The sequence below is a fragment of the Lissotriton helveticus genome, chromosome 8 (assembly GCF_964261635.1).
Source record: "Lissotriton helveticus chromosome 8, aLisHel1.1, whole genome shotgun sequence".
NCBI classification, from domain to species: domain Eukaryota; kingdom Metazoa; phylum Chordata; class Amphibia; order Caudata; family Salamandridae; genus Lissotriton; species Lissotriton helveticus.
Window position 1 is genome coordinate 1058296586 of NC_136069.1, and position 26277 is coordinate 1058322862.

Consider the following 26277-nt stretch of genomic DNA (forward strand, 5'->3'; position numbering starts at 1 on the left):
TTGCTCTTATCAGAGCAGTTGGGCTATGCTGCATTGTCTATTACAATGGTATCTATGGGACACTCCCAACCATAGCATTGAGTAGACTGTGAAGAGTAAAACATTTCACTGCCTGTCTCATTTATGGTTGGAAAGGCTCAGATCACATCACTCTTAGCTGTAAAATTCACTGCAATTACTGCTTATCAGACAAAGGTCTGAATTCAACACCCTCCGCCTAGTACATAAATTATTACATGGTAGCAAACTGGCTGTCTTGCCAATCCATTTCATCCAACCAGATGCCCAAGGTTGGCCTAGCATCACAATTTCACACTGCTTCCATCAGGATTGCAAGAGTATGTGACTAGGGTTACTGCACCAATAAGGCTCATCCTTCTGTTACTCTTTCACTGCATCTTTATAAAGCACCCAACAATAGTTCGTTCTGATATCAACAGAAGGCCCTGCCTCTTCTCCCAACTATTCATCCCTGAATACCATTTCCACTCCACCCATGTCCTTACTCTTCTGCTTTGACGCTTCTGACAATCAGTAGCATCCTGTTGATATACAAGCATGTCCCAAAACATGAATATACAAATAAAATAAATAGATTCAATGGATTAACAATTTATCACCTTCTACAAGAGCCTATATGCCAACCCTCTCAAACGGAGGAAGCTAACCTCATCGAACATTTTAGTGAACAGAAAGTACCTCCACTACAGCAGCTGCAGCTAGACATGCTATTTAGTGTCAGAAATACACACCACATTGTCGGAAATCATTTAAAACTTTCATAAGAGCAAGGCCCAGCTATAAACCTTTACAAAAAAGTACTGACCTACTGCATCTTAAACACATATCCTACACTGAACTTCTAAAGAACAATTAAGGTTCTTTCATTAACGCACTTTCTGGTGGATACTCTATATAACCACAGATTCCTCACCTTTATAATAGCCAGAGGAGCCAGACTGGATGCAGAAGATTTAAACAGCATTGCTCCCCCATGAAGGTAGGTGGCGCATGGTGAGAGTGATGGATTGTCCAATGTGAATAGCAGTCATGACCATTGGCAAAAAGGCTGCCCTGATCCTCAACACAACTTCATCAGTAAAAAAAGACGGTGCAAGACAGCTGCACTGAGAGCACTTGGAGTTCACTCATGCGAAGAGCTGAAGTTATCGCGGTCAGGAACACTGTAGGAGTCAGAGGACTTAGTAGGCTTCTGTGTAGGTAGTGCACACAAGGAAAGTGAGGACCAAATTGAGATCCCACTGTGGGATCACAAAGAGTTTGCTGGGAAAACATATGTGTGAAACCTTCTAGAAACCTCATCAAAGCAGATGATTGAACAAGGATGGCTTGTTCGGCAACCATAAAAAGGCCAATATCAGTGCCCGCTGCAAGTCCTCCCTGGGCCTGAGATAAAAAAGAAAAAAGACAACTGACAGTTTGGCATGTCATGGGTTTGTATTATGGGTGCCACTCCAGGCTACAAACTTGACTCAGCGCCCAGAATAAAAATACTTTGCACCTAGAGGCAACTGAGGTTCTGTGAATTCTGAACCCGTGGGTTCCATTTTGTGTGTGGCAGCCATTTTGTGGTTGCCCTCACATAGGCCGATGATTGTGGCTGAACTAGTCTTTTAAGGACATGTACACCTTAGCTTGAGTTCGTGCTGACTCCTGTTTGACCTGAGTGAACTGACCCTGTTGCCTGAAGCTGACCTTGTTAAACCAGTTCCTGCCCTGTAGCTGATCAAGATTAAGGATCAGAGCACAGGACATTGTAGAGTTTAATATGCACACACACACACCTTATCCTGCTTCTTATCTGTTTTCTGTTCCTTCTTTTATGGTCTGTTTATGATATGGGTTGTGGTCCTTTTTATTATGGGGTTGTCCGGCTTTTCTAAAGAAGTATGTTGGGTTTGTTCAATGATTGATTATGGGCCGGACAACTGTAAAATGGGGTTGCCGTCATGCGATACCTTGCGTAATAATACCTATGATTGGACAATTGTAAATAGTGGGTGTTTGTCCTATTGGCTAATGTTTGGCAGACCTTGCATGTCCATGTTAGGTATTTTGCATGCTTGCAAAAGCTAGGACTGCCCCTTACTTTTATGCTGAGTTTTGTAACCCTAAGCATATAAAAGGCCTCTGGTTTTCTGTACTCTTCAGACTGCCTCATTCAGTTGCTACGGCTCCTGTGTGACGTAGTTTCACTTAATAAAGATGTCTTTTCATATTTCAGCTTCTGTGCCAAGTTCTTCTTTCTATTAGTAAGTATTCCCTGAGAATGAAGATTTAATTTCTTCAAATGGCGCGGCCAAAGTGGGCTTCATCAGAGAAGTGACTTTCTGTGGGAGTGATCTTGTCAGAAGACTGAAATCTGAAATATACTGAGGACAGGACGGGACTCTACTACTCTGTGCACAGGAATTCTGGAGATTCTTCGTCTTTGCAGCCCAGTATATTTCTGCTCTTCCTGATTTTGATCCTCCACATGATGTCACTCCTGACTGAGAACCTTTTTGACGTGAGTATTCTAAAAAAGACCGTTAGGTCATGTAGAACTTGACAGTTAGAATTTGGATAACCTTTTGGTTAGTAAAAATAAGAAGTACAAGTGGGTCGCTCCCACGACTTTCTTTGGTTTCTTGGTTTTGATTTGGTTATTGCAATTACCAAAGCAGAGGGGTTGGTTTCTTGGTTTTGATTTGGTTATTGCAATTACCAAAGCCGAGGGGCTCGTATATTTGCGAGTATATCGTTTTTGATAACCCCTTGAAGTTTGAAGCTAGATTAGTGAGCTATAAGATGCCTGGTCTTATCAAATTTGGGACTGTAGCTTTGGAACTTTGGAATTTGTGTTGGCCAACTTTTGGATTTGTATAGGTTTGTATATGCAAATTGCAATTTGTGTAGACAGGTAATGAGGAGATTTGTCTCTATTTGGTTTAGTTGAACGGTGCACGTACGAAAAGTACCTTAAGCACTACTTTTGATTATAATATTGTATATTCTGCAATATTTTTGGCATGCCTGTTTCAAAGCTCACATGAGAATGTGTTGCTTTAGTTGGAAGGTACCATAGTGTGATGTGAAGTAAATTAGCCGGCTTCCCTAGAGGGAATATCTAAATAGGTTTAGATTTACAAACTTATTTCTTCCTTGGTGATTTTGTATCCCCAGGGAATTAAAATATGACATAATACATATAAGGATCCTTTGTTCTGCGCAATGTTATGAAGGAAGATATGCAGAGCGATTTTTTGGTGTTCTGCTAGCCAAAGCTAGTGAATTGAGTGTATTTTCGCTTCTTGGACATACATCAGTCTGTTGGGCTGTTTTTGCAGTCTTTTGAAACACAATTGAGAAGCGTTTCTTGTAAATATGACTTACAACTAGTATTTACAAATGGTTTGGTTTAAGTACAGTCTGTGGGCTGTCCTTTGTTTTTGTTCTGAGTATTGGTTTGTGGGTTAAATGTGTGTTTAAATGTCTATGTGGTTTTCCCATTAGTGCAATTTCTGTAAGTGAATAGCGTTGGAGCTATTTATGAAATGCATGGCTAAAGCGCGCCGTATTGTGTGTCCTGAGTGTTTCACCCCTTTCTGTTTATGTCTGAAATAAGGGATGCAGCTTGCTTTTATATGTGGTATTATCAAAAATGATTGGGTTTATTAAAAATAATTTTTAAATTATGAAAAATAATTATTAAAAATAAGTGCTACAAAATTCGTTTTTTACTATTCATGAAGCTTAATGCTCATACTGTGACCTCCTAGCATTATAATTTAATTTGAGTTATGTTGCACTGCATAATGAGGACATTAGCATATGACATCTCACTTAGCGCAGGCATAAAAAACTCATTTTTCTAAGGATTTACATGAGATATGTCTAATGTCTAATATCTGTAATGTGTAAAGAACATTCTGAGGATGATTAATATGTAACATACTTATAGGATATTTATTTTTAAGTGCCCCAAATATCAAAGTCGAATTTGGGTATTTTTGCCATTTATAATAGCTTTAAAGTGCTTTTAGGCTTCAGTGAATGCATACATTTAGGTATAATACAAATTTGCAGGCTGTCCTCATTTGGGGTTTGCTTTTAAATGGCCCAGTGAGATTCATTTAAGGTTGATGAAATAAGTACCATTGCAACAAGCATTTGTTCTAAAACTGGTATGTGTGTTATTAGGTTCTGTGAATTATTCACAGTAAATGTTGTTTAATAATCTGGAAACAGAGATCATTTTTTAGCGCCTAAAAAGGAGACATTATTTTTCAAAATAGAGTGAATTATTGCAGGTTAGGAGGAATTAGGAAGGCCTTTTGCCTTTGTCAGCCTCAGAATGAGCAGAGGGTGGAGGCTAGAAGAAGCTGCAGCTGGCTCAAGTCGCGCTGAGATGCTATCTTTGGTTTCCCTGTAAACGATGGAAGGAGGCTGTCATGTTGACATTTGTGACCTTTTAAAATTAGGGCCTTGTCTCTGTGTAATGCAGAATGACCTTGCTAAACAGGCCTCTAAAGGAGAGGGGTTTCTGGTTTCTCCATAAGAACATCAATAAAATTAAAGAACTTAATTCCAAAGGGACAATATAAAAAAGGGTTTCTTTGAAAGTCCCAACATCATGCTAAATGCTCTGCAGAACTGATACATTTGTATTTCTGCTCTAAACAAATAATGTCTGCTAGTTGTTTTTATTTTACAGAAAATGAAGCACTGCATTAAGTCTTAGACAGAAAATAAGACAAAGCTTTTTATTGAAATTTTGAAGGCTACATGCCTAAGTGAGAACGAATTGTGGCGCAAAGCTAACATGGAGTGTCAGTGAAAGAATTTTACTTTTGGAAAGTTAAAAGGGCTTCATGTTGCAAGGTGACTGACAAGATGGTAACAGTTAAGTAATGGAAATTTATTTTTGTGTCTGTTAATGTGTATCATGTTTTGTCTTCTGATTACAAGTTATATAGGATATTTGTTTGTTATGAGAAATGTCTCTCTTTTGTGTGTTGTGTATGTTTTTTGCTTCTGCCCACAGATCATTCATGGGTTGTTCTGGGTGATTTTAAGGCTGACAAGACACGTGAGTTTAGTTGGTTGAAAAGAGATGTGTTTTTGCGTAATTTCTTTGAAAAGAAATGTTTGTGCATTTTACATATTCTTGCATGTTATCCTTTTATGAATTGTTCCTGCTGGTCCTGTGTGTCAGAAGTGACACACAGTAAGTTGCATTTGACAGCCAAATCTCCACTACCTGGTGATCTGCTGTCAAAAAAGAGGGTAAGGAAAGTAAAAGTAAGTGTGAGGAAAGTAAGAGAAAGTGTGTAAAAGAAAGTGTAATTTTGATTTTGAACCTGACAAATTAAGAAGGCCTCAATAGTGGGTTTTGGGCTGCAGGTTCACAGTGCATAAAGTACAGGACTTGAAGTGGGTGCGTCACCGCTCATTTACATATGTTATTGTCTTGTCTATGTTTTTTGTGCTTGATATACAGCAAGTATATCTGATGGCTTGACATGTGCGTTTTGTGCGTTTTTTTGCATGTTTTTTGTTTTATGTTGCTGCTTTTAATACTATTACAAGTTTACCTGTGTTGTGAAGGGATATACATGACGATGTGTATCCTGTAAACAGTTGGGTAGATTTGCTTTGACACTAAATTTCACAGAAAGACAGACAACACTTCATCAGTGTATGTCAAATTTGGCTTTAATGGTATTTGAAGAAAAATTTAAAAAAAGAGATATACAGAATCAAAGTGTGTCATCTGCAATTAGTCACGATACTGTCCTTTTCCCTTAAAGGAACAGGCAGCCCTAAATGTATGTATCCTGATTGGACGTAAGGATAAATTATAGATTTGTGACTCTTGTACATGGTGACCTAATTTCTATATTACATTAGTCAGTTTTGTTCTGCTTCCTAAGTAGTGTATGGCTTTGCACTATAAAGGAAACAGGGTTTAATTTTTTCCTGAAGAAGGAACTGGAACATTAGTGGAAATTACCGTATATGGTTTAGCGGCCAGCGGTAGAGCTAACATTTGTGAACCATTTTTGAATTTTGTTCACACAAGTAATTCCTTGTTCTCCCTATATATTTTTAATGTACCAGAGACACCCATATTATGTATAATTCCCTTTTGTATGATCAGACTTTTTTAAAAGAATTTTCTTTAGGCCTACTCTGATGTTTTCCAGTCCGACTGTCAGGGTAGTGATGGACTGGTTAACTGACTCAATACTATAGTAAGATCAGTTTTCCACCTCAATAGGAGACACCTTACGTTTTTTGAATATGACAAATTCAATGCCTATTCTAATTTGGTTTTTAGTTCCTTTTTTCTGCTGCTTTAATATTTGGTGGATTAGATGTGTTTCAAAGCATGGAAATACCAGGACTCTCTAGTTCTTGTCTTTTGTTTCCACATTATCTACCCTTAGATGGTAGAGGATATGCTCTCACATGGAAACCCAATTGAAGAGATTAGAGGCAGTGTTTCGCTTATTGCCTTTGTCTTTGTATTCTATGAGAATGACAGTGTATTTTAGATCACAATAGTTCCATGGCGTATAGCCACTCCTTTGAAGATTGCAGGCCACCTGTTTGCAGTCCCTTTGTTATATGAACTGTTTTTGTACTGAATTGAAGGAAAATAACAACTATGTCATTTCCTACGTCACTAGGTTCTGCGGGATTAAGTCATAATAACCTGCGGAACTCACCCACAATCCCATTAGCGACAGCTAACAGATGAAAAGTCCCAGCACCCAGACAGCGATCGCCAGCGTGCCATCAATAATATCGCCAAAGTATTGTGCTTGCTTCATCAGAAGGCGTTGAACATCAAAAAAGAAGGAGGAGCTGGTTTTGCCACAGAACCAGAGTTTCAGTGCAAAAGAGCGAAAGAATTGAGGCTTCAGTCTTCCACCTGTCATGTACTGGTAACCTCTGACAGTGTGCAGTCCCTTGAGTCCCTTGGCCTGAGTTTTGGCCACACACCCCCTTTTCCTTTGCTCCAACGAAAGTGCAGTGCACCGGAGGATTCGAGATTGGCAAAAGGCATTACATTATGGTGCCCATGAAAGAGCAGCCTGAGCGTTCTCTGACACTGAGTAATGAGTGTTGGAGCCTGAGAATGTAGGCCCGGATCTGCATAAAATGATCTGTGCCCTTGATCAATGGAGAGCACACTATCTGTAGTGCCTGCCGCAGAGAAGAGATATTGGTGCACTGCATTGAGACATTGAGACTTTCGAATGAGCTATGAGTGTTTGCCAGGAGGGCACTCCAACGGATACTAAGAAGCACCATTTACATGAAAGGCCTGAATGAAGAGGCCCATGCGGAAGAAAACAACAAAAGAAGATTTGATGGACAATAGAAGCCTGCCAGAGAGGCTTGGACGGACTCTGGGTATTTCCCGTGCGATTGCATAAAATGGGTGTTAGGAGACTGATTCTTGTTATTTTGCTGGCATTATTTTAAAGTAGTATTCTGTTTAGTAAAAGCAGAATAAGCCCATTCTCTGTGGAAGAGTATCCATTCTCACCTCAGAGCATTGATGAGGATCACCACTGTTTCACCTGAACATATAATAAGTTACTGAAGTGTATAGGAGCCATGAAAACGTTACTAGATAATTTTAGGATTTGCTTTCTGCTTAGAGTTGTGAAAAATGATAATTTTGTTCGTAATAGTGGTCATTACTTTCTCCTGTTGTCTATATGTTCTTAATAACGTGTTCTCTAGTATTTTTAAGCATGACGTTGTCTTTTGTGGGTTGGATTGTTTTTGCTACCCAATTGACATCTGTACCCACCTCCCAACCTATGTCTCTTCCTACTACTACTTTTTTGCATTCTTTCCATACTTTACCTGAACATGAACTGGTTAGGAGGTCAGAGTTTACTAATAATTCCTTTGTACAGCTTCTGCATCAACACCAGTTAGTAATGAACACCACTAATTGTTGGGTGTGTGGTCTTATGCCACATACTACAGATAGAGGTATTCCCTATTTGGTTCTGCCATTTAGTTACAATGGGTCTGTATGGGCATATCAGACGATGTTTATTTATGCCAACGAAGTTTATCCCTTGCGTTCCATGAAAGATAACTTGAGTAATAATGCCTTAGTGAAGGGAATAACGGATAGTATTTACATCGATTCAGATACAGACTGAGTGATTGCCTATGTAAGGGCAAAAGGAGGGTCTGAGGTTCTGTGAATTCTGAACCCGTGGCTTTCATTTTGTGTATTTTTTTTTTGTAAAACAATTTTTATTGCAGAGATATTCTCAAATATACTGTATAAACATCATCAAGAACTCCAGTACAACTGCAGGCACTGCCCAATTATCGTTTGTACACACAGCCTTTCGACCCACATCCCGGAGGCTGGGCAGCGGTCAATCTTGTAGTGCGGTGCAGTTAGTACCCGTAGAAACAGCTCATCTGTACAATGTTCTCCGCTTTTATTTCGTCAACGCCTATCATGCCCCCCTGCTCTACGGTTGTGTGTAATCTCTCTCCATCCAAATAAACAGGTCAACTTTATTCCCCTCTCCCCCCCCCCCTACCCCCCCGTCCCCCTAGTGTCTAAGCCTACTTGTCCAGTGTAAAATCTCGGGCAAAGCTGTGTGAGTAGGATTGTGGAAACGGTACATTAGGTGCTTGTGTCAGGTGTCAGTGCAGGGTCCGATACCTCCTCCCTCGGGGCTTCCTGTAGTGCCACTCCCTCCTCCTCGTCACTCAACTCCACACTATCTCTGAGCGCCTGGACTAGGGCCTCCCATGCCAGTGCCGCCTCGTGAGCCTTATCATTTGCTGTCCGCCGGGCCAGTTGGTATCTGAGTGTGCTTTCTGCCGCTGCCCATTTCAGAAATTCGTTCAGCCATTTTTTGTGTGTCGGAGCTGACTTTGACTTCCAACCCCTAGTGAGCTCCCTCTTTGCGATCAGAAGGCCCATGTCAATAAATTTACTCGACAGTTTTGTTTTGCACGTGTGTGGGAACCAATGTAGGAGGACGACCGCGCTATCATAGTGCAGTGCTCTATCCGTGACCTCATTTAGGGCGTCCCCAACTCCCTCCCAGTACTCTTGGACGCGCGGGCAGGTCCTAAGCATGTGTTGCAAGTCAGCGCCAACTAGCGTGCATCTGGGGCATGCTGCATCTACTGCGCCAAAATATCTCGCTATCTTATTTGGAGTGAGGTAGGCTCTGTGTAGGATATAGAGGTGTATTAATTTGAAACGGGCGTTTCTGGTGCTTTTCCTTGCTCGCTGAAGCAGTTGGGACCATGTTGTGTCTGGGATTTCCCTCTGCAAGTCCTCTTCCCATTGTGTTTTGAGACGTGTTAGTGGTGGGATGTGTTCTGTATGCATTCTGGAGTAAAGGCATGTAACTGCCTTCCTCGTTCCTGCTGACATCATCGTATATTGACATGCCAATGGCGTCACAGGTTCCATCAGTCCCTCTCCCTAATGTGCCTGAAGCGCCCGCACTATTGCTGCATGCACCAAATAGTCACCCCGTGGAAGATCATAGCGTTCCTGCAGAGTACGGAACTCCATCAGCACCCCGTCGGAGTAGAAGTCCCCCACCATCTGAAGTCCCGCCTCTTCCCACAGTTGGAGGTTCGACCAATCCCCCCCATGTGGAAGTGCCGTCAACATCCCCAACGGTATTTCTGGGGCATAAGGGGGACCAGGACCTGCACGCTTTTGCATGCGAGTCCAACATAATCTCAGAGTCTTTTCTTCCTGGGTCAGTCCACTCAGTAATAACTTCTGCTGGAGGGCTATATAGGCCAGCACATGGCGGGGGGTGCCCGCGTCCCTCTCATGTTCCGGCCCCCGGTACACTCTTGCCACTTCCTGCGTAAAGAATTGAAGCTGCGCTGCCAGATAATAGAGCTCAAAGTCCGGGACCGCTAACCCTCCCTGATCCTTGGGCCGCATGAGAGTCGTCAGTGCTATACGCCGTCTGCCGCTTCCCCATAGAAAAGCTGTTATGCTGGACTTCAGGCGCCTGAACACTTCTCCCGGTATCCATACCGGCAAGGTTCTAAATGGCTTTCATTTTGTGTATGGCAGCCATTTTGTGGTTGCCCTCACATAGGCCGATGATTGTGGCTGAACTAGTCTTTTAAGGACATGTACACCTTAGCTTGAGTTCGTGCTGACTCCTGTTTGACCTGAGTGAACTGACCCTGTTGCCTGAAGCTGACCTTGTTAAACCAGTTCCTGCCCTTTAGCTGATCAAGATTAAGGATCAGAGCACAGGACATTGTAGAGTTTGGTATGCACACACACACCCCTTATCCTGCTTCTTATCTGTTTTCTGTTCCTTCTTTTATGGTCTGTTTATGATATGGGTTGTAGTCCTTTTTATTATGGGTTAGTCCGGCATGTCTAAAGAAGAATGTTGGGTTTGTTCAATGATTGATTATGGGCCGGACAACTGTAAAATGGGGTTGTCGTCATGCGATACCTTGCGTAATAATACCTATGATTGGACAATTGTAAATAGTGGGTGTTTGTCCTATTGGCTAATGTTTGGCAGACCTTGCATGTCCATGTTAGGTATTTTGCATGCTTGCAAAAGCTAGGACTGCCCCTTACTTTTATGCTGAGTTTTGTAACCCAAAGCATATAAAAGGCCTCTGTTTTCTGTACTCTTCAGACTGCCTCATTCAGTTGATACGGCTCCTGTGTGACGTAGTTTCACTTAATAAAGATGTCTTTTCATATTTCAGTTTCTGTGCCAAGTTCTTCTTTCTATTAGTAAGTATTCCCTGAGAATGAAGATTTCATTTCTTCAAAACGGTGACATCCAGAACTTCGGTGAGAATATCTAAAGCAGTCAACTGTGACTACTTAATCTCCATACATAAAGTTGCAGATTGTCAGGGTCGGGAGGGTGCAGGACCCTGCCCCGCTGCTGTGAGAGAGATCCTCCTGAAGCGCTAGCCTGATTGGAAGACAGATGCTTATGCCCAGACCTTCTGGGTACCACACTATCATTGCCTAATCTGGAGCCACTAGGATGGATATGGCACAGTCATTCCTTTTCTTTTTTTTTTATATTTCTTTTTATTAACACAAGGCATTTCAATAAGTGCATAAAACAGAGATCAAACATTCCCACACATCATTACAACAGAACAATAATACTTTGGAGGATACGAGAAGAAAGGAGGGGGGGTCGTAATTCTTCACATACGCGGGTCACGGGGATGCAAGTATATCCGGCATTGAGTCAATTGGAGGTACACAAATCTCCCCCCTATATCGATTCCACAGGCCCCAAACAGTTGCCCATTTGCGAGGTCGGCCCCAGGCCAGATAAACGGTTTTCTCCCGGAACATGCACCAGTCCATACTTTCTTTCCATTCCTCAAGCGTGGGTGGTCTTTTGGACCCCCACTGCTGTGCTATATTTCGTTTTGCAATCATAGCCCCTAGAGTGGCCCACCTAGTCTGCGCTGTGTTCAGATCTGTAGGTTCCCAAATATTAAGGAGGCATCTCCTTGCCTCTGGTGACACCGTTACCCCCGGTACCTCTCGCATAACATCATGTATCATACTCCAATAATTCACCATATAATGACATTCCCAGAGGATATGGAGGAACGTGTCCACCTGTCCACAACCTCTCCTGCACAAACCATCTTCAGATAGCCCCATCCGGACCAAGTGTGGGCCTGTGACATACACCCTATGTAGTATTTTCAACTGGACTAGTCGCAATCGTACTGGGATCGCAACCTCCTTTGGGGAGGACACAGCTGATTGCCAGCCCTCGTCGTCTAGTTCAATACAGTCCCTCATCCATTTATCTCTCAACTCTAACAGGAGGTCTGCTCTATGATTGATCAACTTCCTATAAATGAGGTAAATAGTTTTCTCTGGCTAATGACCGTCCAATATTCTATCTTCCAATGGCGAGGCCTCAGGTATGTCCTCCTCCACCGGTACCGCTGATCGCAGAGCATGTAGAACCTGCGCATAGCGGAAATATTCCGCCCGTTCAATTCAAACTCGGCTTGCAGTTCAGCGGATGTCTTAATCCTGTCCTTGACCCAGATATCACCAATCCTAGCAATCCCTATTAAATTCCACTTATCGAAACCTTTTGTGTTCCAAAGTTTACCCAGTCTTTCCGAATCAAATAATGGAGTGGCCAGCGTGAGGCGGCCTTTCCATCCCAAAGAATTAGTGGCGTTGTGCCATATCCTGACTGCCACACTGGTGGGTCCTGTCAAACTTTTCCTTGCCGACTTTGCATATAAAGCTCTATTGTAATTACCACCTGGGAGTAGCCATCTATCCATTGCGTATCCCGGGTCTGAGCCAGGCCCATACGTACCCAGGTTTATGGCTGCCAATTGAGAAGCCCAATAATATCGCCTAATGTCTGGAAGGGCGATACAACCGTCATACCATGGTAACGTCAATTTAGCTAGAGCGATACGTGGTCTACCCTCCCATAGTAATCTACGTTGCACCCCCTCCACCTCCCTGAAATAACTGTCTGGAACTATATCTAATGTATTCTGAAGGGCGTAAAGGAAGCGAGGTAGGGACATCATCTTAAAGAGTGTTGCCCTTCCCAACAGGGAGAGAGGCAACTTTCTCCAGTTATCTACGTCACATTTTAATCTAACCAATGAGGGAAGAAGGTTCCTCTCGTATCGAATTTTGGGATCCAGTGAAATAAAAATCCCTAGATATTTAAATCCATCAGTAGCAACTTGAATCGGGCAATTTCGTGGGGGAGTCGGGATATCGCCACTCAGAACATACAAATAGGATTTCCCCCAATTTATAGTGAGCCCCGAATTCCTACCGTAGGAGGCCAAAACATCACAGACGACAATTAAGGACTTTCTGGGTGATGTTAAATAGAGTAAAATGTCATCTGCATATAGAGAGATCCGGTCCTCTATCTGAGGGGACCATCGAATACCTCGAATGGAAGGCTCCCAGAGGATCCAGGCTGCCAAAGGCTCAAGTGCTAGCGAGAACAAGAGAGGGGAGAGCGGACACCCCTGTCGGGTGCCTCTTCCCAAACAAAATGCTGCCGAAACTCGGTTATTGACTACCACTTGTGCAAGAGGCTCAGTATATAACAGTCTTACCCAGCTAATAAATTCCGGTCCAAATCCAAACTTAGCCAAGACCGCCCATAAATAAGGCCATTCTATTGTATCAAAGGCCATCGTTGCGTCAAGTGATGCTATTATAGCTTGTTCTCCCAGGGTATGAGCTCTAGCTAAAACTCCATGTAACCTACGAAGGTTCAATGCCGTATTTCTATGGGGGATAAAACCAGATTGATCAGCGTGCATCAAGCCACTGATAACCTTGACAAGCCTATTAGACAATAATTTTGCAAGAATCTTGGGCTCCGCGTTTAATAATGAAATAGGCCTATAAGAGGCACACTCGGTTTAGGCGGCACCGTCATTCCTGATCTTCTTCAGAACTCTGAGCATGTGAGGCTGAGAACAAAAGGAATCCTGGAGTACCACGCTCCACTCTATCAGGGATGCATCTCCGAGACAGAGTCTTCTTAGAATTCCAGAGTGCAACCGTATTGACACTGCGCAAACTCAGTGGTGTCAAAAAGATCTAGCAAGGGTTCTCTCCATTAGTGAAAGATGCCCTGTGCCACCTCAGGGTGTAACCAACATTTGTTATCTGCTAGGGCCGCTGGCAGAGTACATCCGTCTTGGCATTCAAAGATCCCCACCAGGTAATTTTCAACCAGAGAAATGCCATGACACTCCACCTAGCTCCAGAGACACAGTTCTTCTTGACACAGGACTCAGGCCCCCACCCTGGCCTGCTTATTGTAGTACAACATGGCTGTAGTGTTGTCCCTGAGAACCTGATTCAGTCTCCCTTATATGGATGGTAGGAAGATTTCTGGAATCAAGCAAATGGCCCAAAACTCCAAAATGTTGATGTGAGCCAGGCCTCGACCCGTGATCAGAGTCCTCTTGTAGTGTAGTTCCTATATTCCCAATAGGCTCTGCGCATTGGAATAATATATCCTGTAGTTTAAACGTAGGACTGAGGTCGACTAGGTCTCTACAGAATATATTAAACTTAATTGTGAGTGCCAGCTAGCTCAGAGGTCACTAGAAACTTTCTCGAATTCACAAGAAGGGATTAGTTTCTGACAACCGCATAAATATGACAACTTTGTTTCCTAAGAATAAGAAATCAATCTCTAGAGAGGCGCGGAAACAATAGATAGCTATTTTACTCAGTCAATCATGCATGCTTCGTTTCACCAGAGGTGCTGAGAAATAGAGAGACAGGCGTTTTCAATAAAAAGTATTTATTGAACAGTCTTCTTTCTCAAGCATAAGAAATGTACTGCTACAATCGTAATACTGGTTATAAAGTACATTGCATATAGAGTGAAGAGTTGGGTGTCCTTAGCCCGTATCAGGAGGGATTTAGAGAAGAGTTGGCTGTCCTTAGCCCGTATCAGGCGGGATTTAGAATTGGGCAGAAGAGTTGGGTGTCCTTAGCCCGTATCAGGCGGGATTTAGAATGGGTGTTTCCACGGAGACACTACCCACGTGTGCACCCGAAGCTTATCTACATTTGATCAACTAAATACACCCTAGCTGTGCATCGTTTCCTCCTACTTATTATCTACATTTTTCCGCCACGAACGATTGCACGCATCAATATGCAATTCGAAGAAATCAGCCGTAGCACTGAAGCTAGAGCTCACACCCTTGCATATGACGATGAGGAACGTCAGCGCATTTATGCCTTAATCGAGGAAGACATCACCCCAGCCTCTTCCACACGCAACAAAGAACAATGTATCAAGCAACTATTATACCTTTCAAAGAGACACATCAACCAAAAGCTCCATGCGAGCACTTTATTGAAGTATCATAGGGCCCTCAGAATCCCTCGCGGTTTACGGATCGCCTTGAAACCCTCATTGTGTAAAAATTCAAAGACATTTAAAGACAAATGGGAAAGAATCTTGAATAAATGCAGCCTGGATCTCATCCTATTGATCGTGGAAGAGCTCTCAGACATTCTTAAAGAACTTGAACAGGAAATTAAAGATATTGACCTAGAACTCAAAGACATGCTAACTCCAGAAGAACTCACTAACACTCTGGCTGACCTAAAAAACACATTGGACAAACACCAAAAAGAGATCAACGAGCGAAAAATCCGAAAATTTCGTCGGGACACGCTTGACTACAAGCTTGATGAAGTTTATTCATGGGCAGATATATACGCCCAACGGAGAAGAAACCGACAAACTAACACACAATCTGATACATCTTCCTCCGGCAGCGACACTTCCTCTCGACCACCTCGTGCTACTCCAACTCCCAGATCATCTCAGGACGGTGCTAGTACGTCCACCACTTCACAAATCCAAACCTCCGCGGTTCATTTTTTAGAGGTAGATTCAACCGACCTCGAAGACTCAGGAGGAGCCAGCGCAAAAGTAAAAGATTCAACCGCTCCATCAACCCGGAGCAAGACAATACTGAAAGATCCCAAACCCAAAAGGACCACCTAGTCATAAACATTTCGAACACTGCCATCAATCAACATCAGATGAATGTTTTAGAAAAAGGCACTTCATTCATTCCCACCTGCAATACCAACTTGTTGGAACTTGAGGTCAGTACCTTTAAATTTCTAAGGAAACTTAGGTTGCGTTACTTTTTTGAAAAGGTTTTACCATCTACCACTGACAGCAAACCTGATGAACTGAAAGGATTGAGACCTGGTAGCACATTCCAGGCTCCTTGTAGCCACAAGTCAATCGACTTATTTGAAAAATTGGTACGCCACGACGTGTCCAAGATTAACTTTCAGCGACATAACCGACGCCCTAACCTCACACCCAAAGACCTTGATGCTCTTCAATCTCTGGCCAACAATAAGGATATTAAATGCCTGAAAGCCGACAAGGGTGGGGCTCTTGTCATTCTTGATAACTCCTTGTACAATGAACGTTTACAAGAACACATTAGTGATGTTTCCTTGTATATGAAACTGGATCAGAACCCGACTAGAGAATTCTATAACACTCTTCAAGACATCGTCAAGAAAGCTTTTGACAACAATATTATACAGGAACGCACTAAGAATTTTCTCTTACCTCAACATCCAAGGAGTCCATCTCTACAAATGAGTCCCAAAATTCATAAAGATTTGAACAATCCCCCTTTTCGACCTATTGTGTCAACTAGAGGTTCCATCCACGAAGCGACCGGTAAGCTGATTGACAAATACTTACAACCCATTGTTACCAAAGCTCATAGTTACATCAGGGACACTACAGAATTCCTAATTAAACTATCTGAAATTCAAATCAACCACGACAACCATTACATCATGTGTACTGCTGATGTTAGTTCCTTATACACATCCATCCCTCATCGGGGAGGCATTGAAGCAGTTGAACAGGCCTTGCTTACCAGTGACATTGACAAGTCCATGCAAATGTTCCTTATGGAATTGATGGTATATACCCTCTACCATAGCTATTTTCAAGTCAACAACGAGTGGTTCCTACAGCTTTCTGGAATGGCTATGGGAAATTGTGCGGCCCCCTCATACGCTAACATCTATATGGAAAACTTTGAAAAAATGCACATATACGGCGATCAAATCAACTATGAAAAAATACTCATGTATACAAGATACATTGATGATCTTTTCCTCATTTGGATGGATTCCAAAGCCTCTCTTGAACAATTTCTCAGACAACTGAATTCTAAAGATGACCGCATCAAACTCACATGGGAAACCAATGATTCAGAAATCACTTTCCTTGATGTCAACATAAAAATTACCACCAATGGACTTATCACTGACCTCCATAGAAAAAAGACTGATCGCAATAACACCTTGCACTACAAGAGTCATCACCAGGAGTCTCTCAAAAGACATTTACCGTTTTCTCAACTTTTAAGAGTTAAACGCATTGTTTCAGATGATTACACCCTTGATTTACGCATGTATGAAATGCAGAAGCGATTTGTAGCGAGAGGCTACCCTGAACAGGTTGTTAAAGATGCACAACTTCGAGTAGCACAAATCACCAGACAAGAAGCCTTGTTAAAAAAAACCAATACAGCACTGACACGAAACGTCCTGGTTTCCAAATATTCTACAGCAAGCAAGATCTATAAAAAGATCATATTAAAACATTGGCCTATCCTTCAGATCGAACCAGATTTCGACGAGTTGTACAGAGCTGCACCCTTGTTCGCCCACACTCGAAGTAAAAACATTAAAGAAATACTATCCAACCCTACAACTTCAGGTCAAAAATATAAGGGCACACAACCGTGCCTAAACTGCAGTCATTGTAATTCAGCTATCAAAGGTAATTTCATTCATCATCCCATGAAAGGCAAAACTATTAAGCTCCGAACCAATGCCACTTGTGACTCCTCAAACTTAATTTATGCACTCAAATGTCCATGTGGTAAACTATATGTGGGGAAAACCGAGAGAAAAATAAAGACACGTTTAAATGAACATAAGTCAAACATCAGACTTAAAAACGTGAAGTCCAACATTGCCATGCACTTTGATGAAGCTCGTCACTCCATTGCCCAACTACAATTCATCATTTTGGAAACAGTCACCAAAAAGGAGGGCACTGACAACAACAAACTTTTGTTGAAGAGAGAACTGGAATGGACTTATCGTCTCCAGACCCAAAAGCCTTTTGGGTTAAATGATCGCTGCGAATTTAGTTGCTATCTATGATGTTAACATTACTACATTGGTTCTAATGCTGCGTGTGTTTTCACACTTTCTGTCACCTTAACCTGCATGGTTCACCTTTATTTTTAACCTCACTCTTCATTATGATTATTATTATTATTTTTAACCTTTCTCTTCGCTTCACTTCTTTAACACGCTATCTTTTGGTTACACCTTTCATTTCTGTGGCTTTGACCACGTTTCCTCCACTCCAACATGGCGCCCATAACATCCATCTAACAGCCTAGTCCATCTTTAATGTTCACTACCCCGAGTCTCGCGCTATATTGATGTCCCGGCTTCCCGGTCGGGAACCTTGAACTTGCCAGTAACGGGCGACGTTACTCTGAAGCTGAAGTAAGTTTTCTGACTGGCGCCTCGCATGGTGGCCTGCTCAACGCGCACAGCACTGCACACGTTGGTTTAGACCCACGAGCACCCTGATAAAACCGCTGCATTTAAATCTCATACAGATGAGGTTATAAGTAACCCGACAGCATCACTTGTTTGTTTTGCACTTTCACCATTTACCACACCCAGGTTTCCGCTTTTTTAAGCCCCAGTCGCAATGTTAGCTAAGCGCTATGTACTGTTTTTTGCAATTATGAATGTTCATTATGTTTTCCTTACCGCTATGTATTCTGATGGTGATTCGTCTCCTTTCTTTTAGCACTCCTTGACAAAGGGCTTTGCCCGAAATGCATTGGAGTTACACTGCTTTATTGTTCCTCGTTTTGAATAACGAACTCTTTTGAATATGAACTACCCATTGATATGAATTTAATATCAATCTGCTATTGATATTTAACTTGCGTTCAAAATAAATTGAACTATCAAATTGTTATTTTGGAGAATTATTCAAATGGTGTGCCAGTCGTGGGGATGTAGTTGCATGGTTCATGCATACACGACTCTTTATCTGTTTCCACGGTGGACCAGGTTTTTCGATTGAATATTATTTACTGGAGGACAGCGGTATTCGAAGGCGGCAGCCTATACACAATTTTTGTGGATCTGCGGGCCGCGTTCGACTTGGTGCCCAGAGGGAAACTGTGGAGCGTCTTGGCTGAGATGGGGGTTCCCCCGGACATCCTGATAATCTTGCAGAGACTGCATGAAAATAATTATGCTTGAGTGAGGTGCGGGAGGTCTGGGGCTCTGACAGATAGATTCCCCGTTGACCGAGGGGTTAGACAGGGTTGTGTGCTGGCACCGACCCTGTTCTGCCTCTTTGTCAACGGGGTGATCGCCCACCTAAATGCAACTGAATATACTGACGCCCCTAAACTAAACGGCAGTAGGGTGCCTGCAATTATGTTTGCAGATGACACCCTGCTGCTGTCCAAAACTCCAATGGGGATACAGAGGATCCTCGATTCATTTGTGGCCTTTTGCACTGACAGAGGCTTAGAAATTAATGCGGCCAAAACTAAGTTTATGGTTTTGAACCCAAGTCATAAATTGCGCTCAAATCCGCTATTGGGAGCCTCACGGCTCGAGAGAGTTTCCACTTTTGACTATCTTGGTGTAACTCTCAATGAAACTATGTCTTGGGGATCACACCAGAGCAGGGCCAATCTAAAACTGATACAGACCACAGGGGGTATCACGCGGATGTTAAATGGTTCCACATACCGACCACTGGGGTCGCTTATCCAGATCTACAAAGCGCAAGCCAGGGGTGCTACTATGTATGGGGCGGAATTGTGGGGACACACATCATGTCGTAGTCTGTCTCTAACAGAGAACAAATTCATCAGACAGATAGTCGCACTTCCACCCAGCACCCCGCTCCTCCCTCTGAGGCTAGATCTGGGCTTGCGCCCCATAGCCGACGAACTAGGCTTGAGACCTATAGCCTTCTGGCGAAGGCTGTGGAGTAGCAACGAACTTCTTGCCTATAGGGCGGAACTAATGGAGCTATTGACCCACCCGAAAGCGCTATTGATCCCCTGGATAAAATACATTCAAAATTCTTGTACGGTACTGGGGTTCCCCGACCTTTGGTCTAACCCTGCTAATGCCTCATTAAATATCTCAAGGAAAGGTCTGGCTAGCGCTTATCATGAACATAAATTAGCCACGGCCTTAGACAGTCAGTCTGAAGGGTCACTAACTTCTGTCTTTGTGCAAAGCAAGGATTTGTACAGGCAGGAGAGAGTTTTAGATGCCGTCTCTCCCGTGTTGGCCAGGAAGCTGTTTCTCCAATGGAGATACGGCACACTGTCTTTACGATCCTTTACTAGTTCCTGGTCATCGCCTCCCTCCACCAAGCAGTGCCCGGCTTGCACTGCGGCAGAGGAAAGTGATTTACACGTGGTTCTGTTTTGCCCAGCTTATAAGGCAGCGAGGAAATACTGGCTCTTACCATTGATCAGAAATCTGGGTGGTAGGGAGTACCTCCCAATGTACAGAATCCTAAAAACCGATGTTTCCAGTTTAACTGTATTTGCACTAGCAAAGTTCCTCACTAATGTTTGGCACACTCGCACTCGCATTTTGAAGATGCAGGCTCCTTCTTAATCTTAAGGTTCACAGTTTTTAAAGTAGTTTTATTAGTATGTAATTTTAAGGTTTTATACTGTCATTGATTATGTATGTTGATTTTATAGTGACTATACATGTTTTACTGTATATCTTTGATGGCCAACGGCCGAAATAAAGATTGAATAATAATAATAACATTGCATATAATACGAAAAGTATTATGAAGTAGCACTGTAAAAGCATGGTATGGTTTCTAAGCCATATAAAATAACATATAATACTTAAAATACATACAGTGATGAAGAATGACTAAAAGTACTCAACTGGTGCTTCTAAAATACGTCTACCCCCGTGTACCTAACCTAAGTCTAGTACAAGGGAACAAGTATTTGAGGTGTAGCTTAAGTTTTAGTATTCTTTGCCAAGAATCTATTCCAAGAACTCTCTAAGGGTCTAATCAGATCCGTACCTTGGTTTTAGAATGAAGGAAGTCTTGTATCTCTCTCTCAGGACTCGATTTCCCAGCAACCCACAAGGGTAGGCTGGAAACACTGGAGCTGGATTTCTCGGTAAGAAAAAAGACAGCGTCTCTCAGTGCGTCAGCTGGAGGGTCGGCTTCCTTCGGCACTTGCTGCTGCAGGGCACGTCGGGCAAGTAGATAGTCGAACTGCTTCAAACCACTGTGTGTTTGTCTGGGCAAATGTAGGCATATTTATACCTTGAAGGTGCCGAGTTTGACGTATGATTGGACATAATAACGTCATCAAAGACTCAGTTCTTTGAAAACTCCATGATTTCCTAGATAAATTAGTATTCAGGCAAGGGGAAGTCCCTAGCTGCTGAAGGCGGGTTTTTCTAAGAAATCGTTGTTGATTCTCGGAACTTAGTGGAAGTAGCCATGCCGTATTTGGGCTGCATAGGCTCAGTCTAAATATGGTAATGATTTCTATGCCTATATAAGGATCGGGTAATTTATACCTATATATGGGCATGAATCTGGAAAATTACACTAGGGTCCTAGATCCCTACACAACACTCTGACATCCACTTCTCCCAGATGACCTCTCCATCCCAGCAGTGACTCATTCATCGTCAGCTATGGGTGAGGCAGACAGAGGGGTCTGCTGCAGCTAAGCCTCCACTGCAGGTCTTGTGCAGGCTCAGAGCCTGAAAATCCTGGACATGCTGCTGTAGAGAACAAGCCTGAAAGGGCACTTTATCAAGAATAGCTCAGATGAAAGGGGGAGTCTAAGAAGGAATCTGGTGTGGCACGTTGATAGTGACCCCCAGCGAGTGCAGTGAACCCCAGAGAATGCTGAAGGTCTGCCGTAGTCTGGAGGTGGAAGATTCAACAGACAATCATAAAGTTAGGGGAAGACTGGGAACCCTGACCTCCATAGGTGTGCTGCAATCACCACCATCACCTTGGTGAACACTCTAGGGGCACAGATAAGACCAGAAGGAAGCACAGTCAACTGAGAATGCTCTTGGTCCACCGTAAATTGCAGGTAACGTCTGTGGGAAAGGCAGAACGGGGATGTGGAAATAGGCATCCTGCGAGTCCAACGCTACCATCTAGTCTCCAGGATCATGGACCATGGTGAGCGTTTTGAATTTCTCCTTCTTCAAGAAGTTATTGAGAGGGCACAGGTCTAGGATGGGATGTAGGCCTCCATTCTTCTAGGGCATCAGAAAGTACCGGAAATAGCAACAATTACCTACTTCTGATACTGGCACCATCTTGATGGCTCCTTTGGCCAGAAGGACCAGTGCTTCCTGCCGTGAGAGCATAGCCGTTAACCAATTGTAGGACACAGGAAATTGGGTCAGGGGCTGTTGGAAGGAGAGAGCATAACCCTGTTGGACAATCTAAAGCACCCATATGTCTGAAGTGATTTCCTGTCATTGGAGCATATGGTGCTGTAATTCTGCCACCACCTGGTTGCTAATGCTGGATCGAGGGCATATTATAGAGGCTTTGACCGTGTGGTTGCTGGGGGGTGGGGAGCGGATTGGTCGAGTCCTTTGAGACTTGTGGAAGTCACATTTGCTGCCACAATAGGACTGTGACCTGCTGGCCGTGGTGGCTACAGGGAACCCTACTGTATCCACAGATGGGGCAGACAGTGAAATACAGCTGTTGTGGGACCACGGTGAGTCCCAATGACCTTGCAATGCCCTATTGTCTTTGAATCTTCCAAAAGCAGAATCTGCCTTATCGCCAAAGAGGCCAATCCCACTGAATGGTATGTTCATAAAGGATGCCTGGATATGCCCCAAAAAGTCAGTATTCATCAATAAGGTGTGACGTCAGAGCACCACTGTCGAAGTAACGGCTCTGTACAGTGAGTCAGTTGTATCCAATCAGCATCTGATCATGAACTTCTCTGAATCTCTTACATCATCGATAGCTTGGGGGTATAGGGTCTGGGCCTCATCCGGAACTATAGGCAACACTTGCGCAACCGTATCCCTCTCAGTATGGGAATAACGCCTGAATAAGCATGCAGTGTTCATGGACCGCAGTGTCAGGTTAGTGGAAGAGAAAATCCTCCTACAGAACCTCTTGAGTTTCCAATCCGGTGGTGGTGTGTTAGGGAACACGCCTGGGATTGATCTGAGAGGGTGAGATTTGGGCCACCGGTCTCTCAGGGGTGGGGTACTGGATGAGGATGGCTGGGTCCCCTGAAGCGGGCGAATGTGGCCAGCTATAGTTCTGTGCACAAGAGTGCCTGTGTAGGGAGGGCGTGACCCAGGCCCCAAGCAGGAAATCAGGGAGGACTTCATTAAAGGGTAATAAGGGTTCTGAAAGAGATAACCTGGGCTGAAACACCTCTGTTGAGACGTTGGTCTTGACCTTGACTGAGGGCAGCGTTCGGTTCAGGACCTCAGCCACTCTATCGACCACCATTGCAAAAGAAGCTGCTTCCTCTGTAGCCACTGTGGGAGGAGAGAGTAGTTCAGTTTTTTTGTGAGGTATCCAGAACACTGGCATCAGCCACGTCCTTGTACCAGTTGTCATCTGCCATGGACTCTGCTAGAGGGGATCAGAGTAGCCATAGGGCTCCTCATACCCCCTCCATTCACGTTCCTCAGTGAGCTCTTCGGAGAACTAGGGCGCCACCTCCAATTCAAGCTGTGTCGGCCTGGTCCATGCTGGAACCAACTTTGTGCAATACCCATCCATCTCTGTATCAGAGTTGGGAATCATGATGGGTTTGGCACACCAATGGGTGTCTGAGGTGCCACTGGAATGGTCGCCGGAGAAGTCGCAAAGCTGCGGCCAGAGCCGATCCAGTTCTACCAACGGATCCTGAGTGGTCGATTGGTGCCATGGGCAGACCAGCTGGTGGAGCCCCAATTGAAGATCCTCCTGAACCCATGGGGTCAGTGAGTGCTCCAGAAAGGTCTGACTGTCCAAAAATGAGTATCATGGCCTCATAAAACTCAGAGTTGGGTAGGGGTCACTCAGGATCTAGCTAAACCAAATAGTGGTCCGTCTCCAACATCTGTCATTGACAGGCTCCACAAGGATTGAACCCGGTGGATTTCTTCGGGGACATCTTTGAAAAAAGGTGAAAAAAAGGCACACTAAATGTCAACAAAATGTTGAGTAATCCAAGGCCAAAAGAGAAGGAGGAAAGATCATCCGAATCATCGCTGATGGCATAAAAAAGAAGGAACTGAGGTCAGCGTGCTGGGATGGCCCCTATATAAGCCCTGCGAATGTCACTATTGGCATGGGCGATGCCAACAATGTAACGTGGAGCAGAACAACATCACCTACTGGTGCACAAGGGCATTGCTAAAAAATTTAGAGATCCAGTCTGGCGCCTGGGGAATATTCCAGGGTAAGGAATCTGGAGCTAGAATTCTCTATCAGATATGAGTTTGTTTCTTTTACTGCAGTTTCTTTATGGAATGTGATCAGATGTTTTGCTTTTATATTTTTTCACATACTTGGGAGCCATGTTTGGGGTGAATTGTAGCAATATGCACATATTAAAATAACACTATAAAAATGTTGGGCTTAAAGGAAGGGAAAGATCTGGACAAAGGTTCAGTGAATACCCCCCAAATTATACATTCGGAAAAGGATCAACTTACCTCTCTAGCAACAGTAGAATGGAGAGCACCTTCAAATTCCACAGTCTTCTTTGGAACATACAGGGGCATCTTTTCATACAGGTAGACGCACAGCATAAGCATCAAGATTGGGTTTGGGTCACATATGTCAGTGGCCTAAAACAGACAAACGTATTAATTCACCTAAAAGTACAGTGTATTTTATGCAGGATGACATTTTTAAATTTGTATGGTGTCTTCTGTAGCAGTATATTTTCCTATGACCCTTGGTCTACTCAGACACCTCAATGAAACAAATTCTATTTTGAAATCGAAAAAGGGGGTTCCGGGGCAAATATCGTATAGCATGAGCTGTATAGATACCCTAAGCTGGCTAAAGCTCATCGCGGTAGAAACAAAAACCAGATCTCAACCGTTTCCATGCAGGCGATGAGCAGGCACCTTGAATTTAGCTGGCATGATGGATGTGGAGCCCAGAGTTGGGGATGCAGGGAGGGAAAGGCGTTGTGGTGAAGCCGCAACATTGCAGCTGCTTATCCCTCGTTTGTTCCTTTCCCTCTGCATGGGAGGGGGAAATTGCCTTCAATGTCCCGAGAAGCGACTATTTTGAACTTTCCGCACACTCATTTTCAATGTATTTTGTTAGCTATAGCCCACCTAGAACAGAAATATTCACTCAATTCATCATGTGGACAACTGGACACAACCTTGCTATGTCTAGTAGGGCACTTCCACCTGCCTGACAGAAAACTTACACTGAACTGGACACTACTGCATTCTAGTGACCTGTTCAGACTACATGGTGAAAACCCCACAGTGTGACAGACTTCCAGACCTTCCCTGCAGTTAGCATCAGCAAGGTGGGACCAAAATATAGACCCCAATGGCTGGGTAAGCTCTGAACCTTACCAGCCCCAGACGTGAGTCCATAGGAAGAGGAGAGATTTATGCTTTCAAGTAGATACAAACTACACTTTTCATGCATGCTGATTCAGATGCCACGTTTTCAAGGGCCAATGTTGCTCATTTTCAAGACAATTAAAGTATCTTTATTGCCATGATGTTCATGATCTGCATACTAGTTTAGACTAAAGGATTTTGTACTGAGCTTTTTATGCCTTTCACCTACTACTGTTATAGACAAGCGAGTGAAAGAAGCGCCAGATCACATAATAAGAAATGGAGCACAAATCAATTAAAATTAGTCCTTTTTAATGAAGTGATCCAGTGTTTGGTGTGTTTTTACAAAATATTGAGGGTAAGTTAAGGTTTTATTTTTTTTTTAATATTGTGTAGAGGGACAATTTGGTACTTCCATGCAGACATTTCAGCGCCCATAATAGACACAACCACTACTAAAAACTTGTTCGACACTCAAACTATATGGAAACTAAATTATGCATCGTTTTTCTGAGCTAAATGGAAACTACATTGCCTTACTCACTCCAGGTTGTGCGATTTATCACGCTGAAGCATGAGGCACTTAAAGCAAATCATACATCAACGTATTTCACAACATTTGCGGCTCATTTTCGCAGCGGCTTCATAATCGTTTTGAAGGACTTCATTTTCTAAAATAAGCTTGCCAGCCTCTGCAAGTGAGAGAGCAGAATGTGTGCAAACAACTTCCATGGGAACATTCCTCCATTCATTACGAGTCCCCCGTGGTGCCTTTTTATAGTCTCGTTTCATCACGCAAGAGTATGCGACATAGTTTAAATGCAGACTATACATTCAGTGGTAACACATTTTCTAACCTTTATATTACTGTGTCCTCCAGCAAAGGCACACAACTCCATGCATTGCTGTGGGGAACGGCTAAGCACTAGATTACATTCTGAAAGACAAACAGGCAGTCTGATTTATTACAGCCCTCCCTGGGTGACACCCACACTGTTCTGGGTTCAGCC

General features: G+C 43.3%; 1 protein-coding gene across 1 annotated transcript in view; it reads right to left on the minus strand.

Annotated features, from left to right (window-relative positions):
• CFAP47 (cilia and flagella associated protein 47) overlaps nt 1-26277 on the minus strand; it is a 2858849-nt gene that overhangs the window by 2027063 nt on the left and 805509 nt on the right. Inside the window, exon 36 of the mRNA XM_078657910.1 lies at nt 24389-24523. Coding sequence (XP_078514036.1) covers nt 24389-24523 — 135 coding nt within the window. The remainder of the gene's footprint in view (nt 1-24388; nt 24524-26277) is intronic.